This window comes from Oryctolagus cuniculus, chromosome 14 (genome assembly GCF_964237555.1).
Source record: "Oryctolagus cuniculus chromosome 14, mOryCun1.1, whole genome shotgun sequence".
Taxonomy (NCBI): domain Eukaryota; kingdom Metazoa; phylum Chordata; class Mammalia; order Lagomorpha; family Leporidae; genus Oryctolagus; species Oryctolagus cuniculus.
This window is the reverse complement of record NC_091445.1, coordinates 33263931-33280187: the sequence shown is the minus strand read 5'-3', so window position 1 is coordinate 33280187 and position 16257 is coordinate 33263931. Positions and strand designations below refer to the sequence as shown.

At 39.0% G+C, this 16257-nt stretch overlaps 1 protein-coding gene across 24 annotated transcripts in view; it reads left to right on the top strand.

The window, feature by feature from the left end:
- TMEM232 (transmembrane protein 232) overlaps positions 1 to 16257 on the top strand; it is a 343834-nt gene that overhangs the window by 225398 nt on the left and 102179 nt on the right. Inside the window, exon 12 of one of the 24 annotated variants that reach the window (XM_070056526.1) lies at positions 8142 to 11263. The exons of the other annotated variants lie outside the window; for them this stretch is intronic. Coding sequence (XP_069912627.1) covers positions 8142 to 8289 — 148 coding nt within the window. The 3' untranslated portion in view covers positions 8290 to 11263. Of the gene's footprint in view, positions 1 to 8141; positions 11264 to 16257 lie in introns of those variants that run through there. 24 annotated transcript variants of the gene reach the window in all.

Sequence of the window (16257 nt, the reverse complement as noted above, 5' to 3'; positions counted from 1 at the left end):
AAAATTGAGGAAAGTGGATAGGAAGCAGAGGCAGGACTTGATCCCATCACTCTGTAGGGGTTGCAGGCATCCCAAGAAGCAGCTGAACTCACTGTACCACAACACCAGATCCTAAACTTATCCTCAAATTATAACTTTTCATGAACTGTTTGAAGTCTCCTTATATGTTGAAAGTGGTTGCTTTCCAAATTGCTATCCTCATAAATTCACTTACTGAATTTGTTTTCTAATTTTATCAGATACAAATAGTTTATTTCCTCTTTCCTGATTTATACTTTTAACCCATGTATTTTGTGGTCTCAATATGACCAACAAAATATTGAATAATAGTGAATGTGGACATATTTTTCTTTGTCCTGTTATTACTAAGAAAGCCCTCAGTGTCTCCCAGTTAATCATGATGCTGGCTTTAGGATGATATTTTCTCATTTTCAAAAGTATTTCTTAGAATATATTTGTGCTCTCTGTAAGTAAGTTACTTGGGATTTAAGGACACACGGTGTAAAATTGAAGGACTGTGAAAAGATATTCTATAAAAACAGCAACCAAAATAGAGAAGTGGTAATGATATTGGCATACTTCAACAAGTTGATGGACTAATGGATTTTGAAGTAAATTTATTTTAGTGTATTTTTAAATTCAGGCATAGTTTATTCATGATATACATTTTAAATGAACTTTTTGAGGTACCCTCCTACTCAAAATAGACGTTAAATAGGGATCACTCATCAGGAAGATACAAAAATTATAAATATATGTTGCCACCTAAATGTATAGAGGAAATGTTCACAGAATTATGAGAAATAAATAAAAAAGGATTACAACCATAAATTTCAATACCGCATATTCATTAATGACTAGAACACCCAAACAGAAGATCATTATGAAGACAAGACTATATACCAAATGGTTCTAATATTTATATACAGAACATTCCACTGACAGCAGAAGAATACACTTTCTTTTTTTTAACTTTTATTTAATGAATATAAATTTCCAAAGTACAGCTTATGGATTACAATGCCCCCCCACAACTTCCCTCCCACCGCAACCCTCCCCTTTCCTGCTCCCTCTCCCCTTGCATTCACATCAAGATTCATTTTCAATTCTCTTTATATACAGAAGATCAGTTTAGTATATATTAAGTAAAGATTTCAACAGTTTGCACCCACATAGAAACACAAAGTGAAAAATACTGTTTGAGTACTCGTTATAGCGTTAAATCACAATGTACAGCACATTAAGGACAGAGATCCCACTTTCTAATCAAGTGTCAGGGGATTTTCTATAGGAAAACCTTTGTTAGGTCACAAACAAGTGTTAACAAATTGAAAAGACTGAAATCATACCAAGTATCTTTTCCAACCATAATTGAGTGGAGGCAGAAATCAACAGCAGAACAGAAACTAGAAAATTCAAAAATATGTGGAAGTTAACAGTACACCTTTGAGAAACCATTTTGTCAAAGAATATATCAAAAAGAAAACCAGAAATGTCTTAAGACAAATGAAAATGAAACACAACATCATAAAATTTATGGGTGCAGCAAAAACAAACAAACTCAAACTATTAAGGGCTTTAATGATGATAAGTAGCTACATTGAAAAAGGAAATCTCTGGGTCAGTGCTGTGGCGCCCTGGGTTAATCCTCCACCTGCAGCGCCGGCATCCCATATGGGCACCAGTTCTAGTCTTAGTTGCTCCTCTTCTGGTCCAGCTCTCTGCTATGGTCTGGGATGGCAGTGGAGGATGGCCCTGGTGCTTGGGCCCCTGCACCGGCGTGGGAGACCAGGAAGAAGCTCCTGGCTCCTGGCTCCTGGCTCCTGGCTTTGGATTAACACAGTTCTGGCCGTTGCAGCCATTTGGGGAGTGAACCAACGGAAGGAAGACCTCTCTCTCTCACTGTCTGTAACTCTACCTCTCAAATAAATAAATAAATAAACCTTTAAAAAAAGAAAAAGGAAATCTCAAATGGGTAGGCATCTGGCAAAACAGTTAAGACATTGCTTGAGACACCCACATCTCATATCAAAGAGCCGATATTCAAGTCCTGTCTCAGCATGTGAGTCCAACTTTCTGCTAATGCACATCCTGAGACACACAAGATCGATGGTCCAAGGACTTGAGTTCCTGCCACACACACAGAAGACCCAGATTAATTTCCAGGACCTGGCTTTGCCCAGGCATAGCCTTGGCTGTTGTGGGTTTTTAGGGAGTGACCCAACAGATGGAAGATTTCTCTCTCTCTGCTTTACTAATAATGAATATAAATAGGGGGCTGGTGCCATGGCTCACTTGGTTAATCCTCCACCTATGGTGCCGGCATCCCATTTGGGCTCTGGGTTCTAGTCCTGGTTGCTCCTCTTCCACTCTAGCTCTCTGCTGTGGCTCAGGAAGGCAGTGGAGGATGGCCCAGGTGCTTGGGCCCCTGTACCTGCATGGGAGACCAGGAGGTCTCCTGGCTTCGGATCAGCATAGCTCTGGCTGTAGTGGCCATTTGTGGGGTGAACCAAGGGAAGGAACACCTTTCTCTCTGTCTCTCTCACTGTCTAACTCTGTCAAATAAAACAAATTAAAAAATTTTTTAAATAATTTAAATGTCAAATAGCAACTCCACAAACTAGAAAAAGGATAAAACTAATTATTATTAATTAAGAAATTATTAGAAGAAAAGAAATAACATTTGAGCAAAAATAAAATAGACAATAGGAAATAGAAAACACTAAAAATAATAGGAAATGTCAAAAAACATATTTTTAAAGATAAAATTGACAAACCTTTGAATAAGAAAAAAATAGATAAGACTCAACAAAAAATGAGAAAGGAGACATTACAACTGATACCACACAAATACAAAGCATCATAAAAACATCTGTGAGCTAACTGGATAAGCTAGAAGATATGGGTGAACTCCTAATAATGTACTAAACTGTGGAGGTGCCAGAACTAACTATAAAGAAACACAAAGTCAGCCGGCGCCGTGGCTCAATAGGCTAATCCTCCACCTTGCGGCGCCGGCACACCGGGTTCTAGTCCCGGTTGGGGCGCCGGATTCTGTCCCGGTTGCCCCTCTTCCAGGCCAGCTCTCTGCTATGGCCAGGGAGTGCAGTGGAGGATGGCCCAGGTGCTTGGGCCCTGCACCCCATGGGAGACCAGGAAAAGCACCTGGCTCCTGGCTCCTGCCAGGATCAGCGCGGTGCGCCGGCTGCAGCGGCGGCCATTGGAGGGTGAACCAACGGCAAAGGAAGACCTTTCTCTCTGCGTCTCTCTCTCTCACTATCCACTCTGCCTGTCAAAAAAAAAAAAAAAAAAAAAAAAGAAACACAAAGTCTCAACAGACCTGAAACTAATAAATCAATAGTGAAAACTCTCAACAAAGTATAAACCTGAAACAGATAATTTCACTGGTGAATTATACCAAACATTTGAAGAATTAAAAATAATGCTTTCATTCTCTTTGTCTCTCTCTCTCACTGTCCACTCTGCCTGTCAAAAAAAAAAAAAAATGCTTTCAAACTCTCCCAAAAATTCAAGAGGAGATAATACTTCTAAACTCATTTCAAGAATTTAGCATTACCAAAGCCAAAATTAAAACTTTAGACCAAAAACCACTGATGAATATAGATGCAAAATCCTCAACAAAATACTACAAAGGAACCCAATGGTATATTGTCAAAATAATATACCATGACCAAGTGAGTTTTATTCCTGGAATGCAAGGATGGTTCAACATATGAAAATAAATAATGTGACACACAACATTAAAATAATTAATGCTAAAAATCATATGATCTTTTCAATAGATGCAGAAAACACATTTGATATAACTCAACACCATTTTCTGAAAAACTCAATAAATTTAGGAATACAAGTAACATACTTCAAGATAATAAAGGCTAAATATGGAAACTCTGCAGGAAGCATCATATTTAATGGTAAATAACCAAAATAGTTTTTCCTCTAAGATAAAGAACATGATAAGATTCTCCTATTTTTATTCAACATGTTACAGGAAGTCTTAGCTGGAGCATTTATATAGGAAAATGAAGTAAAAGCCACCCCTGTCAGAAAGATAGAAGTAAAATTGTCTGTGTTTTGCAGGTGATAATGCTCTCATATAATCTCAGAGAGTACACTAAAAGAAAGCCTATTAGAAATAATAAATAAATTTAGTAAAATTACAGAATACAAGATCATTCAAAAATCAGTTGCATTTCTATACACTAACAAGAAACTACCAAAAAGGAAATTAGAAAAACTGTCACATTTACAGTAGAACCAAAAAGAATAAAACATTTAGGAATAAACTAAGGATGAAAAAGACTTGTATACTGAAAAACTACAAACTACTAATGAAAATAATTAAAGAAGATAGAAACAAATGGAAAATATCCTGTATTCAGACACTGGAAGGTTTAATGTTGCAAACTATCCATACTAACCAAATTTTTCTATAAATTCTATATAATTTCTATCAAAATTCCAATGGACTTTTTCAACAAGTACAAAGTTCATAATGAAATTATAGAGTTCATATGAAACTACAAGAGATCACAAAGAGCCAACTCTATCTTGAGAAAGAAAAATAAAGCTGTAGGTACCACATTGTCTGATTCCAAAATATATAAGAAAGCTACAGTAACCAAAACATCATGGTATTGGCATAAAGACAGACATATAGACTAATAGAACAGAATTGAGAGTACAGAAATAAATCCACACATATCTGATCAGCTGAATATCCACCCACAAGGGTACCAAGAAAAGATGGGTGGTTTTTTCCATAAATGGTTCTGGGGAAAACTGGATATTCGCATGGAAAAAAATAAAATTGGACCCTAGTATCACACACAAAAATCAACTCACAGTGGGTTAAAAAATTAAATGTAGGACACGAAATTGTAAGAGTCAATGAAGAAAACATAGCAGGAAATCTTTATGATGTTTGTATTTGTAATGGTTTTTTGATTGTGATACCAAAAGCACAGGCAGCAACAAAAATAAACAAATGTAATATTAAATTAAAAAAAACTTTTGCAAAGCAAAGGAAATAATAAACAGAATGAGAAAGCATCCTACAGAATATAAGGAAAAATGTATTTGCAAGACGTACATAGGACAAGGAGTTAATCTCAAAAAATATAGAAAATTCTATAACACCGTGACAAAAAAAGGAAAATAAAAATAGGTAGCACCACTTGAGATGCCTCCATCCCATATCAGAGTACATGGGATTGAGTCCTAGATCCACTTCCAATTTTAGCTTCCTGATAATGCACACCCTGAGGGACATCAGGTGATAGCTCAAATAGTTGAGGCCTGCCATCCAGACAGAAGACCAGGGTCCTGGTTTCAGTTTATCCCAACTCCACTTGTTGTGGACATTTGGGGAATAAGCCAACAGATGGGAGATCTCTCTCTGCCTTCCAAACAAATAAAAGAAATAAAAGAAAAACAGATTTTAAGAAACTATACCAATAACTATATTTTAAAAATAGACTAAAGAATCAAAGAGATGTTTTTCCAAAGACATAAAATTAGCAATAGGTCTATAAAAATATTCAACATCAGTGGTCATCAGGATATTCTGTGGGAGAGAATGACTGTGACTATGAGAGCCCATATGGAGAGAAACCACACGGTGGAGAGTAAGTGTCAGCTGGCAGCTAACGGTAAGGCTCTTGACATACTAAAAGACCAACCCGGGCAAGACAGCTCAGGCCAGCTGCCAGCTGAATGCAGCTGCATGCATGTACTCAGCTGATACTCCAGGATAGATAGGCTAGTCATCCCCACCCAGAGAGCCCTGTCCAAACTCCTGACCAACAGAGCTGAGACAGGAGGTAGCCGTTGTTCTGAGTCATGGAAGTTTGGGGATAGTTTCTCAAGCAGTAATATGTTATGAAACTAAATTATTTTTACTTATTATGTGACACTAGTGTGCTAGTAAGTCTTCTCACTAATAATGGATCTAGAAACTCTGCATCAGTAGTGCTAAGCAAGATTAGTTTATACCTTCATTGTTTTTCAGTCATTGTGAAGTTTTGGCATCAATGCTATTCTTATACTTTTAACAATTTGTAATGGTCTAATATTTCAAGCTATGGTAGAATTTCCTCTTAAACTATAACTACCTTGTGTTTTTTTTCTAATAGTTGTTCCTTGTCAAATTTTTCCTATTCCTTCCTTCCTTCCTTCTCTCCCTCCCTCCCTCCCTCCTTTCTTTCTTTCTTTCTTTCTTTCTTTCTTTCTTTCTTTCTTTCTTTCTTTCTTTCTTTCTTTCCTTCCTTCCTTCCTTCCTTCCTTCCTTCCTTCCTTCCTTCCCTCTTTCTCTCTCTCTTTCTCTCTCTCTTTCTCTCTCTCTTTCTCTCTTTCTTTCTTTCTTCCTGGCCCAGTCAACACCTGGTCCAGTGCCTCAAGAGTGATTCTGGTTTAGGGTCTCTGCACAGTTGGTGGGGGTGGCATCCGTGGAAGCGCCAAGCGTAGGAGGCATTGCAGGTGGGGAAGCATTTATCCTTCCACTGACAGCTGGCCTCCTTTACCTGTCTCAAGGAAACACCTTTAGTGGGGCAGCCTCTGGACTGGGTCCCTGGCAGGCTCCCTTTGCTTATTCTCCTCTCTATAGCTGCACTTGCTGCCTTGCCCCTTTGCCAGCAATGTTTCTGTTTTCTGTAGCAAGACTGTTATTTAGCCAGGGTACACAAGTCCAAGTAGATTCAGTTCCTATTGTTTGAAGCACCTAACATAAAAGTGTCTGCAGTATTAATCCTAAAATTCAGTCTCTTCAGATGTTTCTCTTTCTTCTTAGATCAATTTAGCAAATTATATGTTCTTTGAGTATGATTTATTTCATCCTAGTTTTTCAGAATTTATTTGGCCATAATTGAACAAAGTATTCTCTTGTGATTCCTTATAATTCTATTTCTGTGGTTATCGCCCCCTCAATTTTTATGTTGTAACTTTTCATCTTGTCTCTTTTATCCCTTTTAATTAGTTTAGCTAGTATTTTTAAATCTATTTTATGTGACTCCCCCGATGATCTAGTTTTTGGATTTTAACTCAGGTATTTTTCTTCTTATCTACATGAATTGATTACTTCTTTCTTCTGATCTATTTAGTGCTTCATCTTCTAAGCTCTTGAAGAAGACATTAAATCATTGAGTAAATGCTCTTCCTTGGCCTTTGCTGAAAGCATTATTTAAGTTCCCAAATCATGGGAACACTGCAGCCTAAAGCTATCTTTAATTGTAGGTGTAATAATTGTGTGCATCAAAGCCAACAGGCTTCCTTTTGTTGATAGTCAAAACAATCCTTGGGAAGACTTTTAAACATTTTTCAATGATTCTGTAATCAATAGGAAGATACATAGAATTTGCATTAATGATCATACTGCCTGGGCTTTAGTAGTCTTATTTGCAGAAATAATTATTCCAAAATTCTTCAGCCTATATTACATGTTTAAAAAGTTTTATGACATGACCAACACACAATGAAAATGTCAACTTTATAGGTCATTATGTTAAGATTTATTTTAGAATCCCCAAATGTATTCTTCATATTCTTAAGGACCACAGATATGGAAGAATAATCAGTCTGGAGCCTCAGAAAGAACATTAAACATGTGCACTTTTGTTTAAGGGACAGTTAAAGAAAGAGACAAAAAGATAGAAAAAAAATGGAAGATCCTGGATATCAGCAAGTGAAAAGTAAAGAAATTGCAGGGCAGGGAGGGGAAGTGAGTGGTAAAAAAGGGAGATGGAGATGAATTATTATGCCTGCTGGGACACAAGGAGGAAGGAAAACAGAGACAGAAAAAGAAGATGCCTTTGGGATTCTTTTTAAAAGTGGCAAAATGGAGCAATAAAGGTTGTAAGCAGAAAGAAAGGTGAGAGACTGAAAGGAAAGGAGAAAGGCATGTAAGGCAGAGAAACACTGAGAGATAAAGGTGCAAGTCAGGGTTTGAGATGAGTCGGAGAAGGAGACAAAAGAGCGGAGTTGGGTTAAGACCCAGAGTCCTCTGTAGACTTTGAGAGATTAGTAAATTAAACTTCTCATCAGAGCCCACACTTCATTAAGTAAATGACAATCATTCATCACTGGTCTTTGAAAAAAATGTTATCTGCTTATCCATTTTTCCACAGCTCATTACAGGCTCTAGAAATTAAATTTAGAGCATTTCTGCTCGAATGCGATCCTCAGCCGCACAGCAGCCTACCAATTCCTCTAAGCAGGAGCACCTCATGTTGCACAGCTCCGTGGGACAGCATACTCATTGCACCATACGTGTGAACACTGACCCCTGGGGCTGTAGCTAGGCCAGCTCCGGTTGCTAATGGCTGGAGACAACAGGTAACTGGACCAGGGCCACAGCTTGAGGACATTAATAAAAAGGTTAAGTCAGCTCTGATTGAACAGTCTCCATTATCTATTAGGCTGTGGGATATCGGATTTTTTTTTTTTTTATAAAATAAGTGGTTGAGAAGCAAATTTAAATCTAAGCTATGTGTTGAAAACACGGCTCTGGCTCAGTAGCTTTCACGGCAGGAAGTTTCATTTCTTCCATTGGCTTGATTCTCCATTTAATCAAGAGCTAGCACCTTTTGTGAGGTCTTCACCTCCTCCCACTTCTAGGCCCTCAAAGTGGAATTAACGAAGCTAATGAAGGTGGGAGATCGCCGCAGCTGCACAGGTAGCAGCACAAAGACATAACGTGACTCCCACGGCATGCTCAGCTCTTTTTCACCCCTTAAAGGCTTTCATCCAGAGTCTCACAGCACCCAGTCCTCATGCAGGAGGATGCCTGGAAATCTGCATTCTACACTTCCAACAAAGAGAAACGTGAAAGACGTAAATATATATATATATATATATATATATATATATATACCAGGACTCTCATAGAAGATGGAGAACACTGAAAAGGAGGAGGACAGGAAATGCAAGATAATATGTTTCTTCATAGCCTCAGAAAATAAAGCATTTTTATTTCAGTGTGAAAATCCCAAAATTTACTAGTTAGGAGAAAAATGAGAGCTTCTTTATTGATGAAGCATCTGCCATATCTCATGATCTATAATTTTTTCCAAGGTAGTTTTGTTGTGTTTTTTAGCCTGTACATTATTTAACAGGAAGAATGTTGTCTTTTATGTGTTTTGAAACATATATTTTGCTCTGAGTGACTTGCAGGGTTCATTCCTTTCCTTTATGTAATTTTTCAAAAGAAAATTGATCATTTTGCTTCAGTATATTGAATTTTTTTGTTGTTTTGCTCTAAGTTAGTGAGACATTCTGCCGGATACATGCTCTTTTTGCCTGTCAGCATTTTTTATAAATGAAAAAAAATTATAGTTCTTCACTAGACCATAAAAACTGGAGCCAAAATAATCTAGGTGTATCATACCTCTGCCTCTGAATATGGTATTGCTGCTTGCTTTCTTTGCCAATAGAACTATCTTAAGGTTACCTTAAGACTGAGAATATGGAACTCCGAAGTCCAAATTTTCCAAAACTAGTCTTTACATCTAAAATTTTGCTTCTGGATTTCTTATATTTTCTGTGCTTATATCATAAATTCCAAAAACTCACAAACTGATTTTTTGCACATATATGAGGGTTCTTCAAAAATTCTTGAGAATGCATATTATGAAAAAACTACATGCATGACATATTTTTTGCACCAAACTAAACATCTTTGAATTTTATTTTCCCTGAACTTTTTTTTTTTTTTTTTTTTTTTGACAGGCAGAGTGGACAGTGAGAGAGAGAGACAGAGAGAAAGGTCTTCCTTTGCTGTTGGTTCACCCTCCAATGGCCGCCACGGCCGGCGCGCTGCGGCCAGCGCACCACGCTGATCCGATGGCGGGAGCCAGGAGCCAAGTGCTTTTCCTGGTCTCCCATGGGGTGCAGGGCCCAAGCACCTGGGCCATCCTCCACTGCACTCCCGGGCCACAGCAGAGGGCTGGCCTGGAAGAGGGGCAACCGGGACAGAATCCGGCGCCCCGACCGGGACTAGAACCCGGTGTGCCGGCGCCGCTAGGCGGAGGATTAGCCTAGTGAGCCGCGGCGCCGGCCCTTTCCCTGAACTTTTTATAGTATCCTTGAATAAGACTAGGAGAACATTATTTTACATATTATTTCTAATCATATTTTGTTTGCTAAATTTTATATTTGAACACACTATCATAAGACTTGCTCCCATGTTTATATCAGTTCAATTCACAGTGGCTAAGATATAGATCCAACCTAAATGTCCATCAACTAATAACTGGATTAAAAAAAGGTGGTATATAGACATAATAGAATGTTATTCATTCAAGAAAAAAGAATGAAATAATGACATTTGTAACAAAATGGATACATCTGGAAATCATTATGCTAGATGAGATAAACTAGACTACATTTTCTTTTATTTGTGGCAGTTAATATAAAACTTTTGTGTCTGATGTACCATGCAGTATATTGTTATATATATTGCTTCACTGAATCATATATATGCTTCCTTGTTAAAAAAAATGGAGAAGGGGTAATAGTGAAGACCCTCAGAGTGCTAGTGTGTGTTCTCCTTAATTTAGATGCTGGTTATTAGTGTGATCAGAGGACCAAAAACTCATTATCTCTGTGCATTACTTGGTATATATACTGTATTTCAATAGCAAGTTTTTAAAATGGAACAAAACTAGCAAGAATGAAGTGAGATCATCTGTTTGATTTAGGCAAGAAATGTTTCATGGCCGACTTCATAGACAGGATGGCCATGCCCCAGGATAAATAATGTGAGCACCAAAGTAGTAGAACTAAGAGTAGCTATCATTTACTGTGTGGTGGCCTGATAGGAAAGGAAAATGCCACAACAATCCATGACATAGATTAAGAAACAAGCTTGGCCGGCGCCGCGGCGGCGCCAGCACCCTAGGTTCTAGTCCCGGTTGGGGCTCCGGATTCTGTCCTGATTGTTCCTCTTCCAGTCCAGCTCTCTGCTGTGGCCTGGGAAGGCAGTGGAGGATGGCCCAAGTGCTTGGGCCCTGCACCCGCATGGGAGACCAGGAGGAAGCACCTGGCTCCTGGCTTCGGATCAGATCGACATGGTGCGCCCGTCGTAGCAGCCATTTGGGAGGTGAACCAATGGAAAAGGAAGACCTTTCTCTCTCTCTCTCTCTCTCACTGTCTAACTCTGCCTGTCAAAAAAGAAAAGAAAAGAAAAGAAAAGAAAAGAAAAGAAAAGAAAAGAAAAGAAAAGAAAAGAAAAGAAAAGAAAAGAAAAGAAGCTTTATTGGACAGACAGAAACTAATGATAAGGGGCTAGCATTATGGGGTAGTAGCTTAAGCCCTGTGATGCTGGCTTCCCATATGGACATTCGTTCATGTCCCAGATGCTCCACTTCTGATCCAGGTCCCTGTTAATGACTTGAGAAAATCAGCAGAAGATGGTCCAAATATCTGGGCCTCTGCACTCATGTGGGAGACGTGGATGAAGCTGCAGGACCTTGGCTTTGTTTTGCCCAGCCCTGGTCTTTGTTGCTGTTTGGCATTTGGGGAGTGAATCAGTGGGTGAAAGATTTTCTCTCTCTCTCTCTCTCTCTCTCTCTCTCTGACTTTCAAAACAAACAATTTTTTTTAAAAGTGAAGTAGATGGTCAGCTCCAAGAAGCACATGTTCCTCATCTCATGATCTCATTGATCGGGGTGATGGAGGAAGCAATTGGAGGCTCACTGGTTTTGTATTTTGAAGGAAGAGTTAGTGCCTGATTTAAAAAGAAGAGGGCCTCAAAGGCACACCTGGCCTATTATTTAACATGGCCTCGACTTGCCTGTTCCTCTAAGTAAATGCCTTAAACAAATTTATCTGATTTGCACAAGAAAATAAAGTCTCCTTTGTACAACATCAAATATCGGAGCTTCTTTCAGTTGACTTAGAGTAAGTTACCTAACTAGAAATGTAGATGTGCTTTGTTTTCAGATTGTCTGACCCCAGAAGGGAAAGATGTAGAAAAAGAGCCTGGGCACGCTGCTTCTTTGCCCATGTGTTTTATAACTTAATAGATTTTCTAAAATATTTATATTCTTAAGAGTACAACACTTAATTCTTAGTAAGATTATGGTAAGTAATAATTAATGGGAGGTTCACATTTTTGCATCCATGTCTTTTTTTTTATGCTATGGTTACTGGCAATTTTCAGAGAGAATATACAATTCCATTAGGGTTTTTTTCTGTGTTATGTTTTTACTGCCTTCTTGACTTTAGTTACTTAAGTAAAAGGAAATTCATATGTGATTTGGACTATGCCATACCTGTATTTCAGGCTTGACAAGACTAATGGAAACGTAAGACTGGGGTTAGGACAGCCTTGCCGAGCAGTTATTAGCTGGAGAGAGATAAAGAACATGGGATAGTTTTTCAGATATGGGCTCCTAATTGTTGAAACTGCGAAATATCTGGGCATTAAGAAATTGTCTAGATTATCAGTTCAAAAAAATCATATGGGTGTTAAAATACACAGAGGTTAAGAGTACAGGTATCTCTAACACTGATTTTCTTTCTTTTCTATACGTGCTCCTAAAGTGGGATTGCTGAGTCCTAAGGTGGCTCTATTTTTAGTTGCTTGAGGAAACTCTGTATTCTATTCCATAATGGCTGCACCAGTTTACATTCCCACCAATGCTGTGCAAGTTTCCTTTTTTGCACATCCTCACCACTGCTTGGTAGCTTTTGACTTTTTTTTGGATAATAATCAGTCTAACTGGAGTGGCATGATATCTCCTTGTATTTTTAACTTGTATTTCTCTGATTAGTGATGTTGAACACCTTTAGATATACCTTTTTTTTTTTTTTTTTGACAGGCAGAGTGGACAGTGAGAGAGAGAGAGACAGAGAAAGGTCTTCCTTTGCCGTTGGATCACCCTCCAATGGCCGCCGCTGCAGCCGGCGCACCGCGCTGATCCGATGGCAGGAGCCAGGAGCCAGGTGCTTTTCCTGGTCTCCCATGGGGTGCAGGGCCCAAGCACCTGGGCCATCCTCCACTGCACTCCCTGGCCATAGCAGAGAGCTGGCCTGGAAGAGGGGCAACCGGGACAGAATCCGGCGCCCCAACCGGGACTAGAACCCGGTGTGCCAGCGCCGCATGGTGGAGGATTAGCCTATTGAGCCACGGCGCCGGCTAAGATATACCTGTTTTGTATGTCTTCTTTGGAAAAATGTTTATTCAGTTATTTTGCCCAATTTTTAATTGGAGGGGTTTTTGGTTTTTTGCTTTTGCTATTGAGTTGTAGGAGTTCTTTATATTCCTGAATGTTAACTCCTTATTGGATATATAGTTTGTAGCTATTTTTTTTTCATTCAGTGTTTTTTTCCCATTTCTTGATTGTTTCCTTTGCTCTTGGATACTTAAAGGTGAAATCCAATCACCATATCCAAAACACGACTCATAATTTACCTTTAGTCCTGCCTAGAGGAATGTAAATATCCATCCTTCTGTTAACATTGCCCACCCTTGCCTGCCATTCTTTAGCGCCTTGCACTGAGCAGGAGTGCCTAGCGTTAGCAGTGAGGTTGTATCCTTGTTTCCACTTTCACTGCAGTGGCTTTATCCAGACAGGCATCTGGCTTCTAGGCAATTATCTCCATGATGAATGCAGAACTCCTTCAGTTCTAAGCTGATAGTTGAACCAATTTCTTAATACTCAAATATTTAACAAAGGCTCCATCGTGAGTAAAATAATGTGTTACAGAATATTTTTTTAAAGACTTATTTATTTATTTGAGAAGTAAAGTTACAGAGAGAGGGAGAAACAGAGAGGAAGGTCTTTCATCTGCTAGTTCATTCCCCAAATGGCCGCAACAGCCAGAGCTGAGGCAATCTGAAGCTGGGAGTCAGGTGCTTCTTCTAAGTCCCTCACGCAGGTGCAGGGGCCCAAGCACCTGGGTCATCTTACAGCTTTCCCAAGCCATTAGCAGGCAGCTGAATCAGAAGTGGAGCATCCGGGACATGCACTGGTGCCAATATGGGATGCCAGTGCCGAAGGTGGAGGCTTAGCCTACCATACCACAGTGCCAGTCCCAATGCAGAATCTTAAAAATGATACAGGTATTCAAATTTTCTATGAGACATTAACACATTCTATATTTCAAATACAGATCAACTAGAATAAAAACGGCAATCCTGTAGGAAGACAAAAATTGTAAAAACAAAAGCTACATGTTTGATTTGCATTTTGTTTTTCATGTGCTGTTTGCTCTTTCAAAGAAAAGGGCAGTGTTCAGATTGTGATGAAATGTTTCGGTAGCTGTTGACAACCGTATTACTTGAATTAGAATGTGAACTTAGATATGGTGTTGATCTAAACAGTATAAACCCTTTCTGCTTTGGGAGCTCTCAGAAAATATGAAGTCAATCAAACACCTTAAGCTTCCCCTATTTATAAATATCTCCTAGATTTAAGATCAGCTCTGTGAACTCTTTGAAAACATTAATATTCAGAGCAGGTGCTGTCAGACATCCGTCCACCTGTCAGGGATAATGTTGATCCCAACTAACCCAGCCCTCTCCTGGAGGTCCCTTGATATCAGTTTGAATGATAAGCAGAAAACAGTCCTCCCAATAGAGTAGGTGTGTTCCTTTGATAAACATTAATAGAACACCTCTGTGTGCTGGCATTATACTAGGTTTCTTATCGAGAAATGCTCTGATATCTAGCATATTGGTTGTTTGACAAAGGTCATTTGTGGCTTTGCACCCGAACACTCTGCTATTTCCCATGTATTCACTTATTTGATAATTATTTAACACCTTAGATAAAATACTTAGTAAGACTAGTTATAAAGTGAGTACTTAGGTTATTGGTTAAGTTGCCCACAGACCACATTGGTGTATGTGAGTTCAATTCCAGGCTCTGACTCCTGACTTAAGCTTCTTGCCAGTTCAGCCCCTTGGGGGTGGGGGTAGCAGAGATGGCTCAAATAACTGGGTTTCTACCACCCATGTAGGAGACCTGGATTGTGTACCCAGATCCAGCTTCAGTCCCATACCTACTCTGGCTTTTGTGGGCACTGGGGGCACGAACCAGTAGATGGAAGTTCTTTCTGCCTGTCCTCTGTCTTTCAGTATTTTTCTCTCTCTGCTCTTCAAATAATTTTTTAAAAATAATTAAAACATAGTTACAGTTCTTTCTCAATAGAACTTACAATCAAGCCAAGAGATCAAAATTTCACATTAAAATCATGCATGTATATGTGAAATCATACATATAGGTAGTAAATCTCTATGTTGGTGAGTATGATGTATGATGGAGGAGAGCTACATGGTACTATAAATCCTGGTAAGTAAGTGTCCTGAGAGAGAGGTACATGATATATCCTGGTGTGTAATTGGGAGAGGGTCAGGGAAGTGAAGTAGTACTGTAAGCAGAGGGGATAGGATGTGCAGGTCCATGTGGTGAAAGGGATCATACAGCATATAAGGAAAACAAAGAACCATAGTGTGGCTGAATCACTGAGTTCACAAGGAAATGAGGCTGTGGAGGTGTTTGGGATGTTCAACTTCGTCTTATAAGCCACAAGAAGCACTAGGTGTGTTTTATGTCGCACAGTGAGGAGGGAGGGAGGCAGTGTGTATGGATGATTCCAGGTTGTGACATGATCAGAGGTGTCGAGTACTATACCTAAGTCACCTTGGGCAAGTCAAGATAACTTTTCTAAACTGAAATGTCTTTGTCTATAAAATGGAGTAATTGTACACATTTCTTATTGAGTGCTTATGAGGAATTAATGAGGCTGTCTATTAAAAGTGCCCATTACAGATACCTGGCACAGAGTAAGCACAGTTAATTATTATTATATTAATAAGCATGTTATAGTACAATATACAATGACAACATAATGAATATGCTAATGTAATTTAGTAGTTGTATAGATTTTATAATATTTATTATTATTAACACCTCCTCATCATTTTTATTATCACCACCGTTGGCTTTGTTAGAGAAAACACACGGAATGCCGTTGCCATATAGCATACACTAGGTTGGTGGCAAAACAAACGGAAGGAGGCAGGTGGCTTATGTGGTATTTGGAAGAAAAAGCAATAGAATCTGGTGATGATTAGACATGAGGGGAAGCAACAAGGAGAGAAAATTTCAAGGCTAGTCCCTTCTTTCTCAGGTTGAGTAACCAGCACGATCAGGATGCCATTCACGACAACAAAGAACTACAGAAGAGGGCACAGTGTGGTTGGGAGGGGGCAGGGTTGTGAGTTTATTGCTTTAC